This window comes from Gobius niger (genome assembly GCF_951799975.1).
Source record: "Gobius niger genome assembly, chromosome: 3".
Lineage (NCBI taxonomy): Eukaryota > Metazoa > Chordata > Actinopteri > Gobiiformes > Gobiidae > Gobius > Gobius niger.
Window position 1 is genome coordinate 44,934,920 of NC_136854.1, and position 12,901 is coordinate 44,947,820.

The 12,901-nt window shown below is 43.9% G+C and overlaps 1 protein-coding gene across 1 annotated transcript; it reads left to right on the forward strand.

Moving 5' to 3' along the window:
- The first annotated feature begins 11,186 nt into the window (after positions 1–11,186).
- On the forward strand, positions 11,187–12,210 carry ier2b (immediate early response 2b). Its single transcript, XM_079552785.1, has one exon. The coding sequence runs from the start codon at positions 11,204–11,206 to the stop codon at positions 11,705–11,707; it is 504 nt and encodes a 167-aa protein (XP_079408911.1). The 5' UTR covers positions 11,187–11,203; the 3' UTR covers positions 11,708–12,210.
- The last annotated feature ends 691 nt before the right edge of the window (positions 12,211–12,901 follow it).

The following is a 12,901-nucleotide window of genomic DNA, read 5'->3' on the forward strand; positions in this document are numbered from 1 at the left end:
CGCCCGACACGTGCGCGCTGTTGTGAGAGCGCGAGAGAGAGAGAGAGAGAGAGAGAGTGAGAGCGCGCGCGCGAGAGAGAGAGAGAGAGAGTGAGAGCGCGCGAGAGAGAGAGAGAGACAGAGAGAGAGAGGAGAGCGTCGTAACCTGTTTTACTCCGGGGCCGCTCCATATAAGGAGACAGACGCGTCATCAGCGCCGGCTACGCACTGACGTCACGGCTTTTCCACTCTTCTCCCTCCCCCCTCCCTCCCCCCTCTGCCGCTGAGAACGGAAACGCCAAATATGGAGCTTCACGCGTCACGGGGAGAGAGAGAGAATCACAACAAACCGTTTTACTAAAGCGGCGTCACTTTCATTCACTCTGAGGTTAAAAATACCAGACTTTCATGACGAGCGTTCCATCCCCCTAACAAATGAAAAAAAGGGAAGCCAGGCGCCGATACTAACGAATGAGGAAGTGGCCGTTATGTAACTTCTCATGAACATCAGAACCTGTATGTTTATCTGACGCCACGAAAAGCAGAATCTGAACTGAATTTGAGTCAGCGTTAATAGACCCTGATTTGTATCTAAAGTAAAAAGTCTGTACGTTCATCAACCCCTTAACCTCTTAACTCCCACCTGAACGGATCCCATTTTCTCCAGTTTGGCTTTAATCAAAAAGCTTCTTGGGAAAAAACGCCAAAATGTAAACGCAACAAAAAAATGAGAAAAATTCAAGAAAAAATGACAAAAATTCAACAAGAATTCAACCAAAAAATTACAAAAAATGTGACAAAAATTCAACAAAAATGTGACAAAAATTCAACAAAAATGTGATAAAAATTCAATAAATATTCAATAAAAATGTGATAAAAATTCAATAAAAATTCAATAAAAATGTGATGAAAAATCAATAAAAATTCAATAAAAAATTCAACAAAAATGTGATAAAAATTCAATAAAAATTCAATAAAAATGTGATGAAAAATCAATAAAAAATCAATAAAAATTCAACAAAAATTCAACAAAAATGTGACAAAATGTTTTGTGGGTCTTAGCTTTCAAATGAGGTGTTACACAGGCCTATATAAAAGCCAAAGAGGACAGATGTTTTTCCATATGTTCTTCCCTGAGCTTAGACGAGTTAATGTGTACCTGATCCGTATATGTTTACATCTGTAAGAAAACACTGGGAGACAAATGCTAACATCAAAAACACTTAGCTTTCAAATGAGACATTACACTGATGCTGTCCAGCCAAGAAGCTTTTAGATTTGGGTAAAGCCTTGACCGAGCACTTACCCAAACCTAACCCCTTCACCCCCTCATGAACATGAGAGGAGTCCTCGCCTCAAGTGGAGGAGTTCCAGTATCTCGGGGCCTTGTTCACTTCGAGAGCGGGGGAGGAGCTCAGTTACCCGGGAGGAGCTCGGAGTAGAGTCGCTGCTCCTTCACGTCGAAAGGAGCAGCTGAGGAGGCTCGGGCATCTGTTCCGGATGCCTCCTGGTCGCCTCCCGCGGGAGGTGTTCCAGGCATGTCCTAGTGGGACAAGGCCTCGTGGAAGGCCCAGGACACGGTGGTGGGACTATGTCTCCGAGCTGGCCTGGTGTCGCCTCGGGGTCAGAACAGCTGGAGGAGGTGTGGTTGAATTTTTGTCACTTTTTGTTGAATTTTTGTCATTTTTTTGTTGAATTTTTGTCATTTTTTTGTTGAATTTTTGTCATTTTTTTGTTGAATTTTTGTCACTTTTTTGTTGAATTTTTGTCACTTTTTGTTGAGTTTTTGTCACTTTTTGTTGAGTTTTTGTCACATCTTTGTCGCGTTTACATCCTTGTTTTCTTCTCATTTTTTGTGGCTGTTTTGGTGCTTTTTTTCCCAAGAAGCTTTTTATTATTATTATTTTGATCGGCATCATCAGCAAAAAGAGCGGGAAAGGCGGTCGTAGAAACAGAAGCAAAATCATTCATTTAAATAATAAATAATAACGGTCCCAAAACTGACCCTTGTGGTGCACCAGACTCCACGGAACTCCTTTCAGATTCATGTTTTTTTATACTGGGCTTTACCCAAATCTAAAAGCTTCTCGACCGGAGATCAACAATGTCACGCCTCATTTGAAAGCTAAGACCTACAAAATTGACGGAAACTTTTCGTCGCCACATTTTTGTCATATTTTTGTTGTTTTTCCCACATTTTTGTAGTTTTTTTTGTCCGTGTTTTTCTCATGTTTGTGTCGACTTTTCATCCTCCTTTTCTCTTATGCTTTTCTTTGTAGCTTTTAGATTTGGGTAAAGCTCGGTTGAGGCGGGACCGGTGTGGAGAGTGAGTGGAGTCCGAGCTGTGATGGAGGCGGGTCTGGCTGCGGCGCCGGGGCTTCTGGGAAACGGCGCTGGGCCTCAGTAGAACGTAAACAGTGACGTGTTCCAGGCCGTGGATCAGCGTTTTCATCAGCAGCTGCTCCTCTGCTCCTCACTAGGTACATTCCTCACATAGCTGGAGAGGTTTGTCCATGTAAGGCTTCGAGCAGTGCAGGAGAAAGAATGTCTGCACCGGGAACGACACACAAACACATTCTACTGACACAACACGGGATTTTAACGCCACAGACGCAGAACAGGTTTCAGGAGGTTCTTAGGATTTACAAACTTTCCATCAGAGGAATGAGGGAAATGTTAATGTTCAAAAGCAGAAACAACTTTAACCTCTGACCCCCCGCCTGAACCGAACGCATTCTGTCCTCTTATATAGGCCTGTGTAACACCTCATTTGAAAGCTAAGACCCACAAAACTGATCTTTTTTCCCGCGTTGTTGCTGTTTTGAGTCACCTTTTGTATGTTTTTTCTTTTTTGATGATTTTTTGTCATTTTTTGTTGAATTTTTGTCATTTTTTGTTGAATTTTTGTCATTTTTTGTTGAATTTTTGTCATTTTTTGTTGATTTTTTGTCATTTTTTGTTGAATTTTTGTCTTTTTTGTTGTTGATTTTTTGTCATTTTTTTGTAGATTTTTTGTCATTTTTTTTGTTGATTTTTTGTCATTTTTTGTTGATTTTTTGTCATTTTTTGTTGATTTTTTGTCATTTTTTTGTTGAATTTTTGTCACTTTTTGTTGCGTTTACATCCTTGTTTTCTTATTTTTTGTGGCTATTTTGGTGTTTTTTCCCAAGAAGCTTTTGGATTGGGGTAAAGCTGGAGAAAATGTGCTCGGTTCAGGTGGGAGTTAAGGGGTTAAACCAGGGGTGTCCAAACTATGGTCCGTGGGCCGACTGCGGCCTGCGGCACACTTTTAATTGGCCCGCTGCAAGTTAAAAAAATATAATTGAAAAAAAATAATCTTTTTTTTTTTTTTTTTTGCTTTAATTGAATATATATGAAATCAATGAAAATCCATTCATAGAAAGCTGTGGTGAGGGCTGTTTTTTTAAGCCTGTTCAATTAAAAAGCATCAACACATTAGTTCATACATGTGTGTGTGTATCAACCAGAAACTATTCTTTTCATAGCAGCTTAATAGCCAAAAATAGTTATTATTTAATGCTTACCTGAAAACAAATTCAACCTCTGAACTCCCACCTGAACGGATCCCATTTTCTCCTGTTTGGCTTTACCCCAATCAAAAAGCTTCTGGAAAAAGCACCAAAACAGCCACAAAAAATGAGAAGAAAACAAGGATGTAAACGCAACAAAAAAGTGACAAAAATGTGACAAAAATTCAACCGAAAAGTGACAAAAAAAAATAAAATAAAATAAAAAAGGTGACCCAACACAGCAACAACGCGCGGAAAAAGATGAGTTTTGTGGGTCTTAGCTTTCAAATGAGGTGCTACACAGACTTATATAATGGTCAAGGAGGACAGAATGCATTTGGTTCAGGCTTGTGGTAAGAGGTTAAAAGACCCCCCCCCCCCCCCCAGAGGGCGCTCTCTCCGACCACAGTCCCCTTGAAACCTACAGGAAACATCTATACATTTTATTTTATTTGCTAACTTTAATACCATAGAGGTGAAGTTATATACCTGACTCGGCTGGTGACCAAAGCTCGGAGGCGTCTCCAGGAGGTGGGGGCGTTCCTAGGAGGACTCAGGCAAACCTGTCCCTAAAATGGCCGCCATCAGAGTTTTTACAGATTACTCAGAAATACGTGAATGTGCCAAGGCAACACTTCAGCCATGTTTTTAATGAGGGAGAGACACAATAACATGATGGAAAGCCTTTAAGAGGTTAATAGATGTTTTTGGTTTATTCTGATACTAAATATATCCACAGGCCTCTCTGGATGAATCTATGGAGAAACGTTCAGTGCAATATTTACACCTGATTGTGTCTGAATGTTCTCGCCTCAGACAAAGATCTGTTTCTGTGATTCCTAAACTGGCTGTTCCCTCACACGCCGAGCGGAGTCGAACACTGAGCGTGAATCACTGGGATGAAAAGGTGAGAACGAGGCCGGTCCGAGAGGCTTTGTTTTCCTGTGACTCAGGCTTCAGTCAGCCCGACCTCTCGCCCAGACACTCCAGGACACAGAGGAATTTATTAATAAACCCAGAGATAAAACCAGCATCGAGACAGGGAGAGGAGTGGGCGGAGCTGGGCACGGAGTGGGCGGAGCCGGACACGCTCAGGCTGCGGGACAGGGAGAGGAGTGGGCGGAGCCGGACACGGAGTGGGCGGAGCCGGGCACGCTCAGGCTGCGGGGAGGGAGAGGAGTGGGCGGAGCTGGACACGGAGTGGGCGGAGCTGGACACGGAGTGGGCGGAGCTGGACACGGAGTGGGCGGAGCCGGACACGCTCAGGCTGCGGGGAGGGAAACACTACAGGTTATTGTGAACGGAGATTATTCATGTAACAGCTCATTGTGTCAAAACAAGACTTTGCTTTGTGTCGCTCTGCACCCGAGGGAGGCGGGTTTCTTCTTCTTCTACATGTGCCAGTGTTCACATCATATACACTGGGAAAAGGTCCATCTTAAATTAGATAAATTAGTTAAATTAGCTTGAATTTAAAAAAAAATGTTAAATTTGAGTCGGTCAAAAATAGAAATCCCACTGGAAATCAGACAAATGAACTTTTACTGTAAAAATTATTGATTTTTCACTTGAAATTATACACATTAATCTGAATTAAGAAAAAACTTGTGCTTGTTCCACTGGCAAGAATATGTTTTATCTGCTCTAAGGCCAGAACAAACCTACTCACACTTTAGATTTAATCTCTTAATTCAAGTAGATGTGAGTCATTTCTTCCTTAGATGATTATTCTTTCAGGATTATAAAAGCTGCTCTGCTCAGACATTTGAAGAAAATGACAGTATTTTCCACATTTCCAGAGCACTTTAACAGGTAACAGTCATAATATTTCTCAAGATCATCTGGAGGGCCAGAGTTTGATGATGGAGGGCCGGTTTTGGCCCCCGGCTCTACACTATACAGGGGGGAAAAATACAAATAAATAAAACAGAAATGACACAGAATAAAACATGGCCGTCCCTACACAAGGCAAACGCGTGATCAAACAATGAAAATGAAGTTGAATGTAATAATTGGAAACATTAGATATTGGAACCGATGCCAGAAAAACACAGTGTAAACCTGTGATTAATCTGCAATGACGTAAGATTAACGACGCAGTCATTCTGTTTCCTCTGGTTCAAACATCTGTAGCAGCTGTTCCAGGCTCCTGTGATGGACTTAAATACTCGTCCTGGCAAACGCTGCTACGTCTGAAGCTTAAGGATGTTTCAGGATGTTTGACACAGGCCTCACGTCCTCGTTATCCAGAGGGTTGCTGATTCATGGAGATGTTTTATTTTTATTCATGCAGTTTATATTTGAAAAGCTACGTGGCGCTAGGCTAATGCTAGGCTAGTGCATGTCTATGGTAACTAGTAGCGTGAAAAGCTTCAAAACGCTGCGGGATGTTTTGACGCTCCCTGAGGCGAGTCCTCCAGGTATTTTCAATGTAAACTTGTGAACGCACCTTAAATAACTCTTTTGTCTCATTTTTGCCGTTTTTTTCTCATGTTTTTAAGCATTTCTGTCGTGTTTTGGTTCTTTTTTGTGGCATTTTTGTCATGTTTTTCATCTCTCTTGTGTATTTGCCTCTTTTTCGTGCCTTTTTAAAAAAACACGTTTTTCCCCATGATTTTGTCACTGTTTATTAACACGGAAACACGGAAAAGCAGTTCTTTATTTCAGGATGTTTGACACAGGGCCTCATTTCCTCGTTATCCAGAGTGTTGCTGATTTCTGGAGATATTTTTTTTTGTAATTCATGCAGTTCTTCGAGTTTCGTGGCGCTAGGCTAATGCAAGGCTAGTGCGTGTCTATGGTATCAGCTAGCCTGCATTAAAAACAGTGTGACCCGCTCCACAGAGCACCTGAGGCAAATCACTGATAACACCAGACTAACCATATACATGTCTGTGCCACTTTGCATTTAAAAGACCTTATATATTACACAGCAGCGGAGGGATCATGCATACTTATATACTTATATACTTATAAACTACTTACATTTTCTTCCCACTGGAACTGCTTTCCCAAAATGGCCGCCATGGTCTGCAGTAGGAAATCTGGTTTCATTGTGGACGTTTTGAATGAGAAATATCTGAATGAAATGTGTCATATTTTTATGGCTTATACGAATATTTCCCCTGAAAAACCTTCAGTGTGTGATTGAGTAACGTCACTTATGTTCAGCTCCTATTGTGCATGTTGTCTCTTCATTTGTTTGGGCTCATGTGTGAACACGCCACACTGGACTGTTGCTATGGGCCCGTGTGACGTGTTCCTGGAGCCGGACGCTCCACTTCCTGTCGCCGATCGTTCCCCATCAGCAGGTCCCACACGGTAAAGAGAGGCTCAGGGTAAAGAGAGGCTCAGGGTAAAGAGAGGCTCAGGGTAAAGAGAGGCTCAGGGTAAAGAGAGGCTCAGGGTAAAGAGAGGCTCAGGGTAAAGAGAGGCTCAGGGTGAAGAGAGGCTCAGGGTAAAGAGAGGCTCAGGGTAAAGAGAGGCTCAGGGTAAAGAGAGGCTCAGGGTAAAGAGAGGCTCAGGGTAAAGAGAGGCTCAGGGTAAAGAGAGGCTCAGGGTAAAGAGAGGCTCAGGGTAAAGAGAGGCTCAGGGTAAAGAGAGGCTCAGGGTAAAGAGAGGCTCAGGGTAAAGAGAGGCTCAGGGTAAAGAGAGGCTCAGGGTAACGAGAGGCTCAGGGTAAAAAAGTGACAAAAAAGTGACGAAAAATGGATGAAAAAGTGGCAAAAAAGTGACAAAAATGTGACAAAAATGTGACAAAAAAATTACAAAAACGTGACAAAAAAATTACAAAAACGTGACAAAAAAATTACAAAAAATGACAAAAATGTGACAAAAAAATTGACAAAAAATGACAGAAAATTTACAAAAATGTGATAAAGAAACTACGAAAAAATGACAAAAATGTGACAAAAAAATGACTAAAAATGTAAAAAAAATTGATTAAAAATGTCACAAAAAAATGACAAAAATGTGACAAAAAGTGAAAAAAAATACGGGAAAAAAAAATACAAAACAGTTACAAAAATGAGTCTCAGGGTAAAGAGAGACTCAGGGTAAACAGAGGCTCAGGGTAAAGAGAGGCTCAGGGTAAAGAGAGGCTCAGGGTGAAGAGAGGCTCAGGGTAAAGAGAGGCTCAGGGTAAAGAGAGGCTCAGGGTAAAGAGAGGCTCAGGGTAAAGAGAGGCTCAGGGTAACGAGAGGCTCAGGGTAACGAGAGGCTCAGGGTAACGAGAGGCTCAGGGTAAAGAGAGGCTCAGGGTAACGAGAGGCTCAGGGTAACGAGAGGCTCAGGGTAAAGAGAGGCTCAGGGTAAAGAGAGGCTCAGGGTAAAGAGAGGCTCAGGGTAACGAGAGGCTCAGGGTAACGAGAGGCTCAGGGTAACGAGAGGCTCAGGGTAAAGAGAGGCTCAGGGTAAAGAGAGGCTCAGGGTAAAGAGAGGCTCAGGGTAAAGAGAGGCTCAGGTTTCATAAAGGACGAGTTACTGATGGACAGACACTGCAGAGAGTTCCAAACGTCATGTTCACTGTGGATCCTGCCCCAAAAGAAAGGCCAGCGAGCGTCAGGGCGGAGCTTTATCTTAGAGCTAAAGGCTAGTGTTAGAAACAATAAACAGACATATCATTTCGGCTATATAATAAAGGCGAGATGTCTCAGACGCACTGCTGGACAATGGAGGTCCGCACACGACGGCCATCTTGCCACAGAATAAACAAAACTTGCTCACTTTTCTACCGATTTTCAAATGGTTTGGTTTGTTATAAACGTCACAGATGTAGTTATGACACTGAATAATGAACACACAAGAGCATACAAGAAACCAAATGGTAAATCTGTGTGTTCATACCTTACTTCAGAGACCACAGAGCTCGCCAGAAAGCTTCCCTGTGGCAAGATGGCCGCCGGTGACGACGGAAGTGAGTCCGCCTTAACCTCTTAGCTCCCGCCTGAACCCAGCACATGTTCTCCAGTTTGGCTTCAGCCCCAATCGGAAAGCTTCTGGAAAAAAGTGAGAAAATAGCGACAGAACTGAGACGAAAACAAGGATGGAAATGTGACAAAAAAGTGACAAAAAAGTGACGAAAAATGGATGAAAAAGTGGCAAAAATGTCACAAGAAATTGACAAAACAATGACAAAAATGTGACAGAAAAATTACAAAAAATGTAAAAAAATATTGATGAAAAATGTCACAAAAAAATTGACAAAAAATGACAGAAAATTTACAAAAATGTGACAAAAAGTGAAAAATAAAGAAAAAAAAAACCAAATATAAAAATTACAAAAATGAGTTGAAACCCCCTTCAAAAAAATGATGGGAAAAAAAATGTGATGACGTGAGGAAAAAGATCCATTTAGATGAGTTTTGTAGGTCTTAGCTTTCAAATGAGGCGTTACACTGGCCTACAGGATTTGGGTAAAGCTGAACTGGAGAAAATTATATTATTATTATATGATATATGGTTGGAGCTGCACCAGCCCCTATAGCGCCTCCTGCAGGTGGTGGGTCCACAGGAGGACGGCCTCATGGTTCTAACCGGGCCGGGTCGTCTCTCATAAGGAGCTTCTGACCCGCTGTGTGTCTGACCCGTCACCTCAGACCTGTCTCGGGATCATTCAGGTGCTCAAACCTCCACCACGTTAAGGTGGTTCCAGTCTCACGTAATGTTTTTAACCTGCTCTCGTCACATCTGTTCCTCACGGTCCTGTATCAAATCCTGAGCAATGGCTTCATTTCTGGGACCTGCTCCTTTTTAATGGGAGGAGATACGGGACAGGAAGGACAGTTCATGTCATCATCAATCACGTGGGGTCAGGGGCGTAGCACCAAACTCTGGGCCCTGGGTACAAACTATCTTGGTGGACCCCCCAACCACCCCCAATTTAAAATTCACATTTCATATTCTCTGTCCTTTAACCACATGACAGTGGTTTAGTGGTTTGACAGTGCAGTTCATTTATATTCTATTATAACTTTATATAAATACCTTAACTAAGTGAAAAAATGGGTCGGCCAAACACATATCCAATCCATGGTTTGTTTGTTTGTTTGTTTGTTTGTTTTATTGTCTGTTTGTTTGTTTCAAGTCAATGTTTGACTTGAAATTGCATCTGATTTGGCTTCAGTTAAGATAAGTTAAGATAAGATAAGATAAGATGAAATTGAATAACCTTTAATCCAGTGGTGACATAGATATTTAGATTAAGGTGGAATATTCTACTCTCATTGGGCCAGTTGAAATGGCTGGTTTTAGGTCGAGCATAATGATTATTAGCATCACATTAAACAGGACGGCTGCACCAGGACATGGGATATTTGTGCTGAGAAAACTTTAAAATAGGCTTTAAAATGCAATTTTACAAAAAGTGATGATACTATGATGTCTCTGTGTCCCACAGGCCAAAAACTGAAGGGCTTCAGTTTGATTTAGTCTCACCATATTTGAAGCCTTTACCTTTAAGTTTATTGTCAGTAAATTGTTGTTGTAAATGTTACATTGGAATCGACTAAAGCTCGAGCTCCACCTTTCACTAGAACCAGGTTGACTCGTCTCCAAAGCTGCGCATTTATAATGTGAGTCTCCAAATGCGCGCGACTCATCAGCATCATTAATTCGGGGGAAATAGCGTGTGTGACCTGTGGCTTTGTCCCTGTATTGGCCTGAGGCTCAGTTATAATAAACATGAGGAAAGAGAAACTTTAGAGGTTAAAACGAGGAGAGAAGCAGCTCTGACTCTGACTCAGACTCAGACTCAGGCAGAGGCAGGACTCGCCTCATGTTTAAGTGTCATTTATGACAGAAAGTTTCCTCTAAGAACAGGCTTGTGTTAAATAAAAGCACATCAGAGCGAGGCCAGACTAATATCTGTCATTACATCACAGAGTTCACCTCATCAGAGTCACTGCTGAGTTGAAGCTGGTGCTGAACACTGTGTGGGCTGAACCATTGGGCACATGTTTAAAGGGGTGTTTCAGGGCCTGAGATATTATCAATCATTATTGTTTGTGCAAACTTCTGTGTAGCAACCACTGTATTTTAGCCGGTTGTTCAGTTCTTATAGCATCAATTATGAGGAAACTTAGAAAGTACAGAACGCTTTCTGCAGCATTTTTGAGGCCCCCCCCTGCTCTGGGCCCTGGGTACTCAGTACCCTTTACCCCCCCAGTCTGACGCCCCTGCGTGGGGTCACTGTGCATGAAGCCCATTGGCTCATCTACACCCACAAACTCATTCTCGGGACCCTATTGTACACATTTTAGTAGTAGGGGAGCTCCCGCAAGGAAAGCTAAATGTACTGTTTATGAGTTTTTTAGGTCTTAGCTTTCAAATGAGGCGTTGCACTGGCCTCCAGGCTGTGAGATTTTAGATTTGGGTAAAGCTGAACTGGAGAAAAAGCACTCGGTTAGCGGCGCGTTCGCACTCGCTGCTCTCGTGCCGGAGCCTGAACGAAAACAGCTGAGAATGTCGTTCCTGGAATCCAGAGGTTACAAGAGGCGATCCGCGCTCCACGAGGACACTGGCGTTTACGCAGTTTACACGAGGGGGCGCGGCCTGCGGCTCCTGCGTCACCGCGTATATAAAACACCGCCCTGCCGCTCCGTCCGCGCTCATTCCTCACCGCGCGTCACCGAGGGAACATCTGTAACGCACGCTTCATCCCCGGGCTGTCAGAAAAGTGTTACGAAACTCACAACATGGAGGTGAACGCAGAAGCGAGGCGGATATTAGCGGTGTCTATCAGTAAACTGTACGCGTCTCGCAGTCAGAGAGGCGGGCTGAGGCTTCACCGGAGCCTCCTGGTGTCTCTGGTCATGAAGTCCGCCCGGGATATCTACCACTCCTCGGCGGCCGTCATGGAGAAAGCTGCCGCCGCCGCCGCCGAAGCGAGTCTCGTGAGCACGGAGGAGGCGATGGAGGCGATGGACACCGCGGAACAACAGCAGCAACAGCAGCACCAGGCTCCGGAGAAACAGCCCCGCGAGGACAAGGAGAACCAGAGCCCCAACCCGCAGCGAGCGAGCCGGAAACGGCCGGGGAAAGTGTCCGCCGTGCCCGACTTCCTCCCCGAGAAACGAGCGAGGCTGGAGCCGGGAGAGGAGCGACACGAGGCGGCCGTGAGTCCCAGCAGCTGCCGGGGGACGTTAGCGGAAACTCTGTCCGCGCTGCCGCTGAACAGAGTCGTCATCGCGGCTTTTTGAGCTGAGACAGACCGGGGGTTTAAAAAAAAGCTCCGATGTGACTGTAAAAGCTGAAATAAAACACAAGTCCCAGTCGACGAAAGTCTGACCTACGCGGGGGGGTGCTTGTTTATCCACCCCCCCCACGAGAAAGCGGGGCTACGAGGCTGCCTGCCCCCGCCGGCCGAGGCGAACTCCTGCGCGGCCACGGCGAGGAAGAAGCTCCCGGGGAGACGGCGGAGAAGGAGCCGAAGCGGGAAAGAAAATGGCGCCGCTCGGAAAAAAAAAAAAGTTCGAGGAAGAAACTTTTTTTTGTTGTTGGTAGTTTTACGAGGAGGAACAAACTTCGGCTTTGTTTCGGGGGTGATTCACCGCCCGAAGCCGTGACTGTGCTGCTGACTCAGTGGATGTGGTAACAACATTCACCCGTTCACAAGAAAAGGGACGTTATCACCGTTTATTACTCACCAACTGACGTGTAAAGTCCAGCGAGCGGACGATAGCGACGCGTTCCGTGCGATTTAACGCGTTCGTGGCGTTACGGAGGATTTTAAGACAATTTTAACATGTTTTTTTTTATGTTAAACTTTTTAAAGAAATGTTGGTATTTGTGAAGAAATGGCTATTCTTGTGACGTCAGCCATTTTTTTTTTTTTTTACTTTTTTTTTACAAACATAATGCCCAAATACTCTCATCACGTGATTTCAGAATGTAACGCTAACCTTTTAAATCAACGTTACGACGGGGGAAAACTTTGAAAATGTTGTGTACTTTCTGGGGGATTTTGTTTCAGTCACGCCATTGTCTCTTGTCACACGCCCCGAGAGAGTTTTGCGGAAGTTTTTTTGTTTTGTTTTTAATGTTCAGCGAGAAGAAAAAAAAAAGGAACCGGTTTGACCCTATATAGTTTCCCGGTGATTCACGGCGTGGCCACAACACGCGAAGTGACGTGTTCCTCTTCTGAGTCATGTGTGGGGAATCGAACCGGCAACTCCTCCCGAAGCGGAAAAGAACCAGGAAGGACCAGGAGATGGAGGGGCGGGGGGGGGTTTCCTGAGCGGACAGACCGGACTTTGTACCAGACACAGATACTACTGACGGGTTTCAGCCGAGATAAAGGAGTTTAACGCTGGAACGAGCTTCACGGACAAGTCTGTGGACGTCTGAAATACCTCACATTCAAAGCTGCTATCGTTTCGTCCTGTAAATATTTG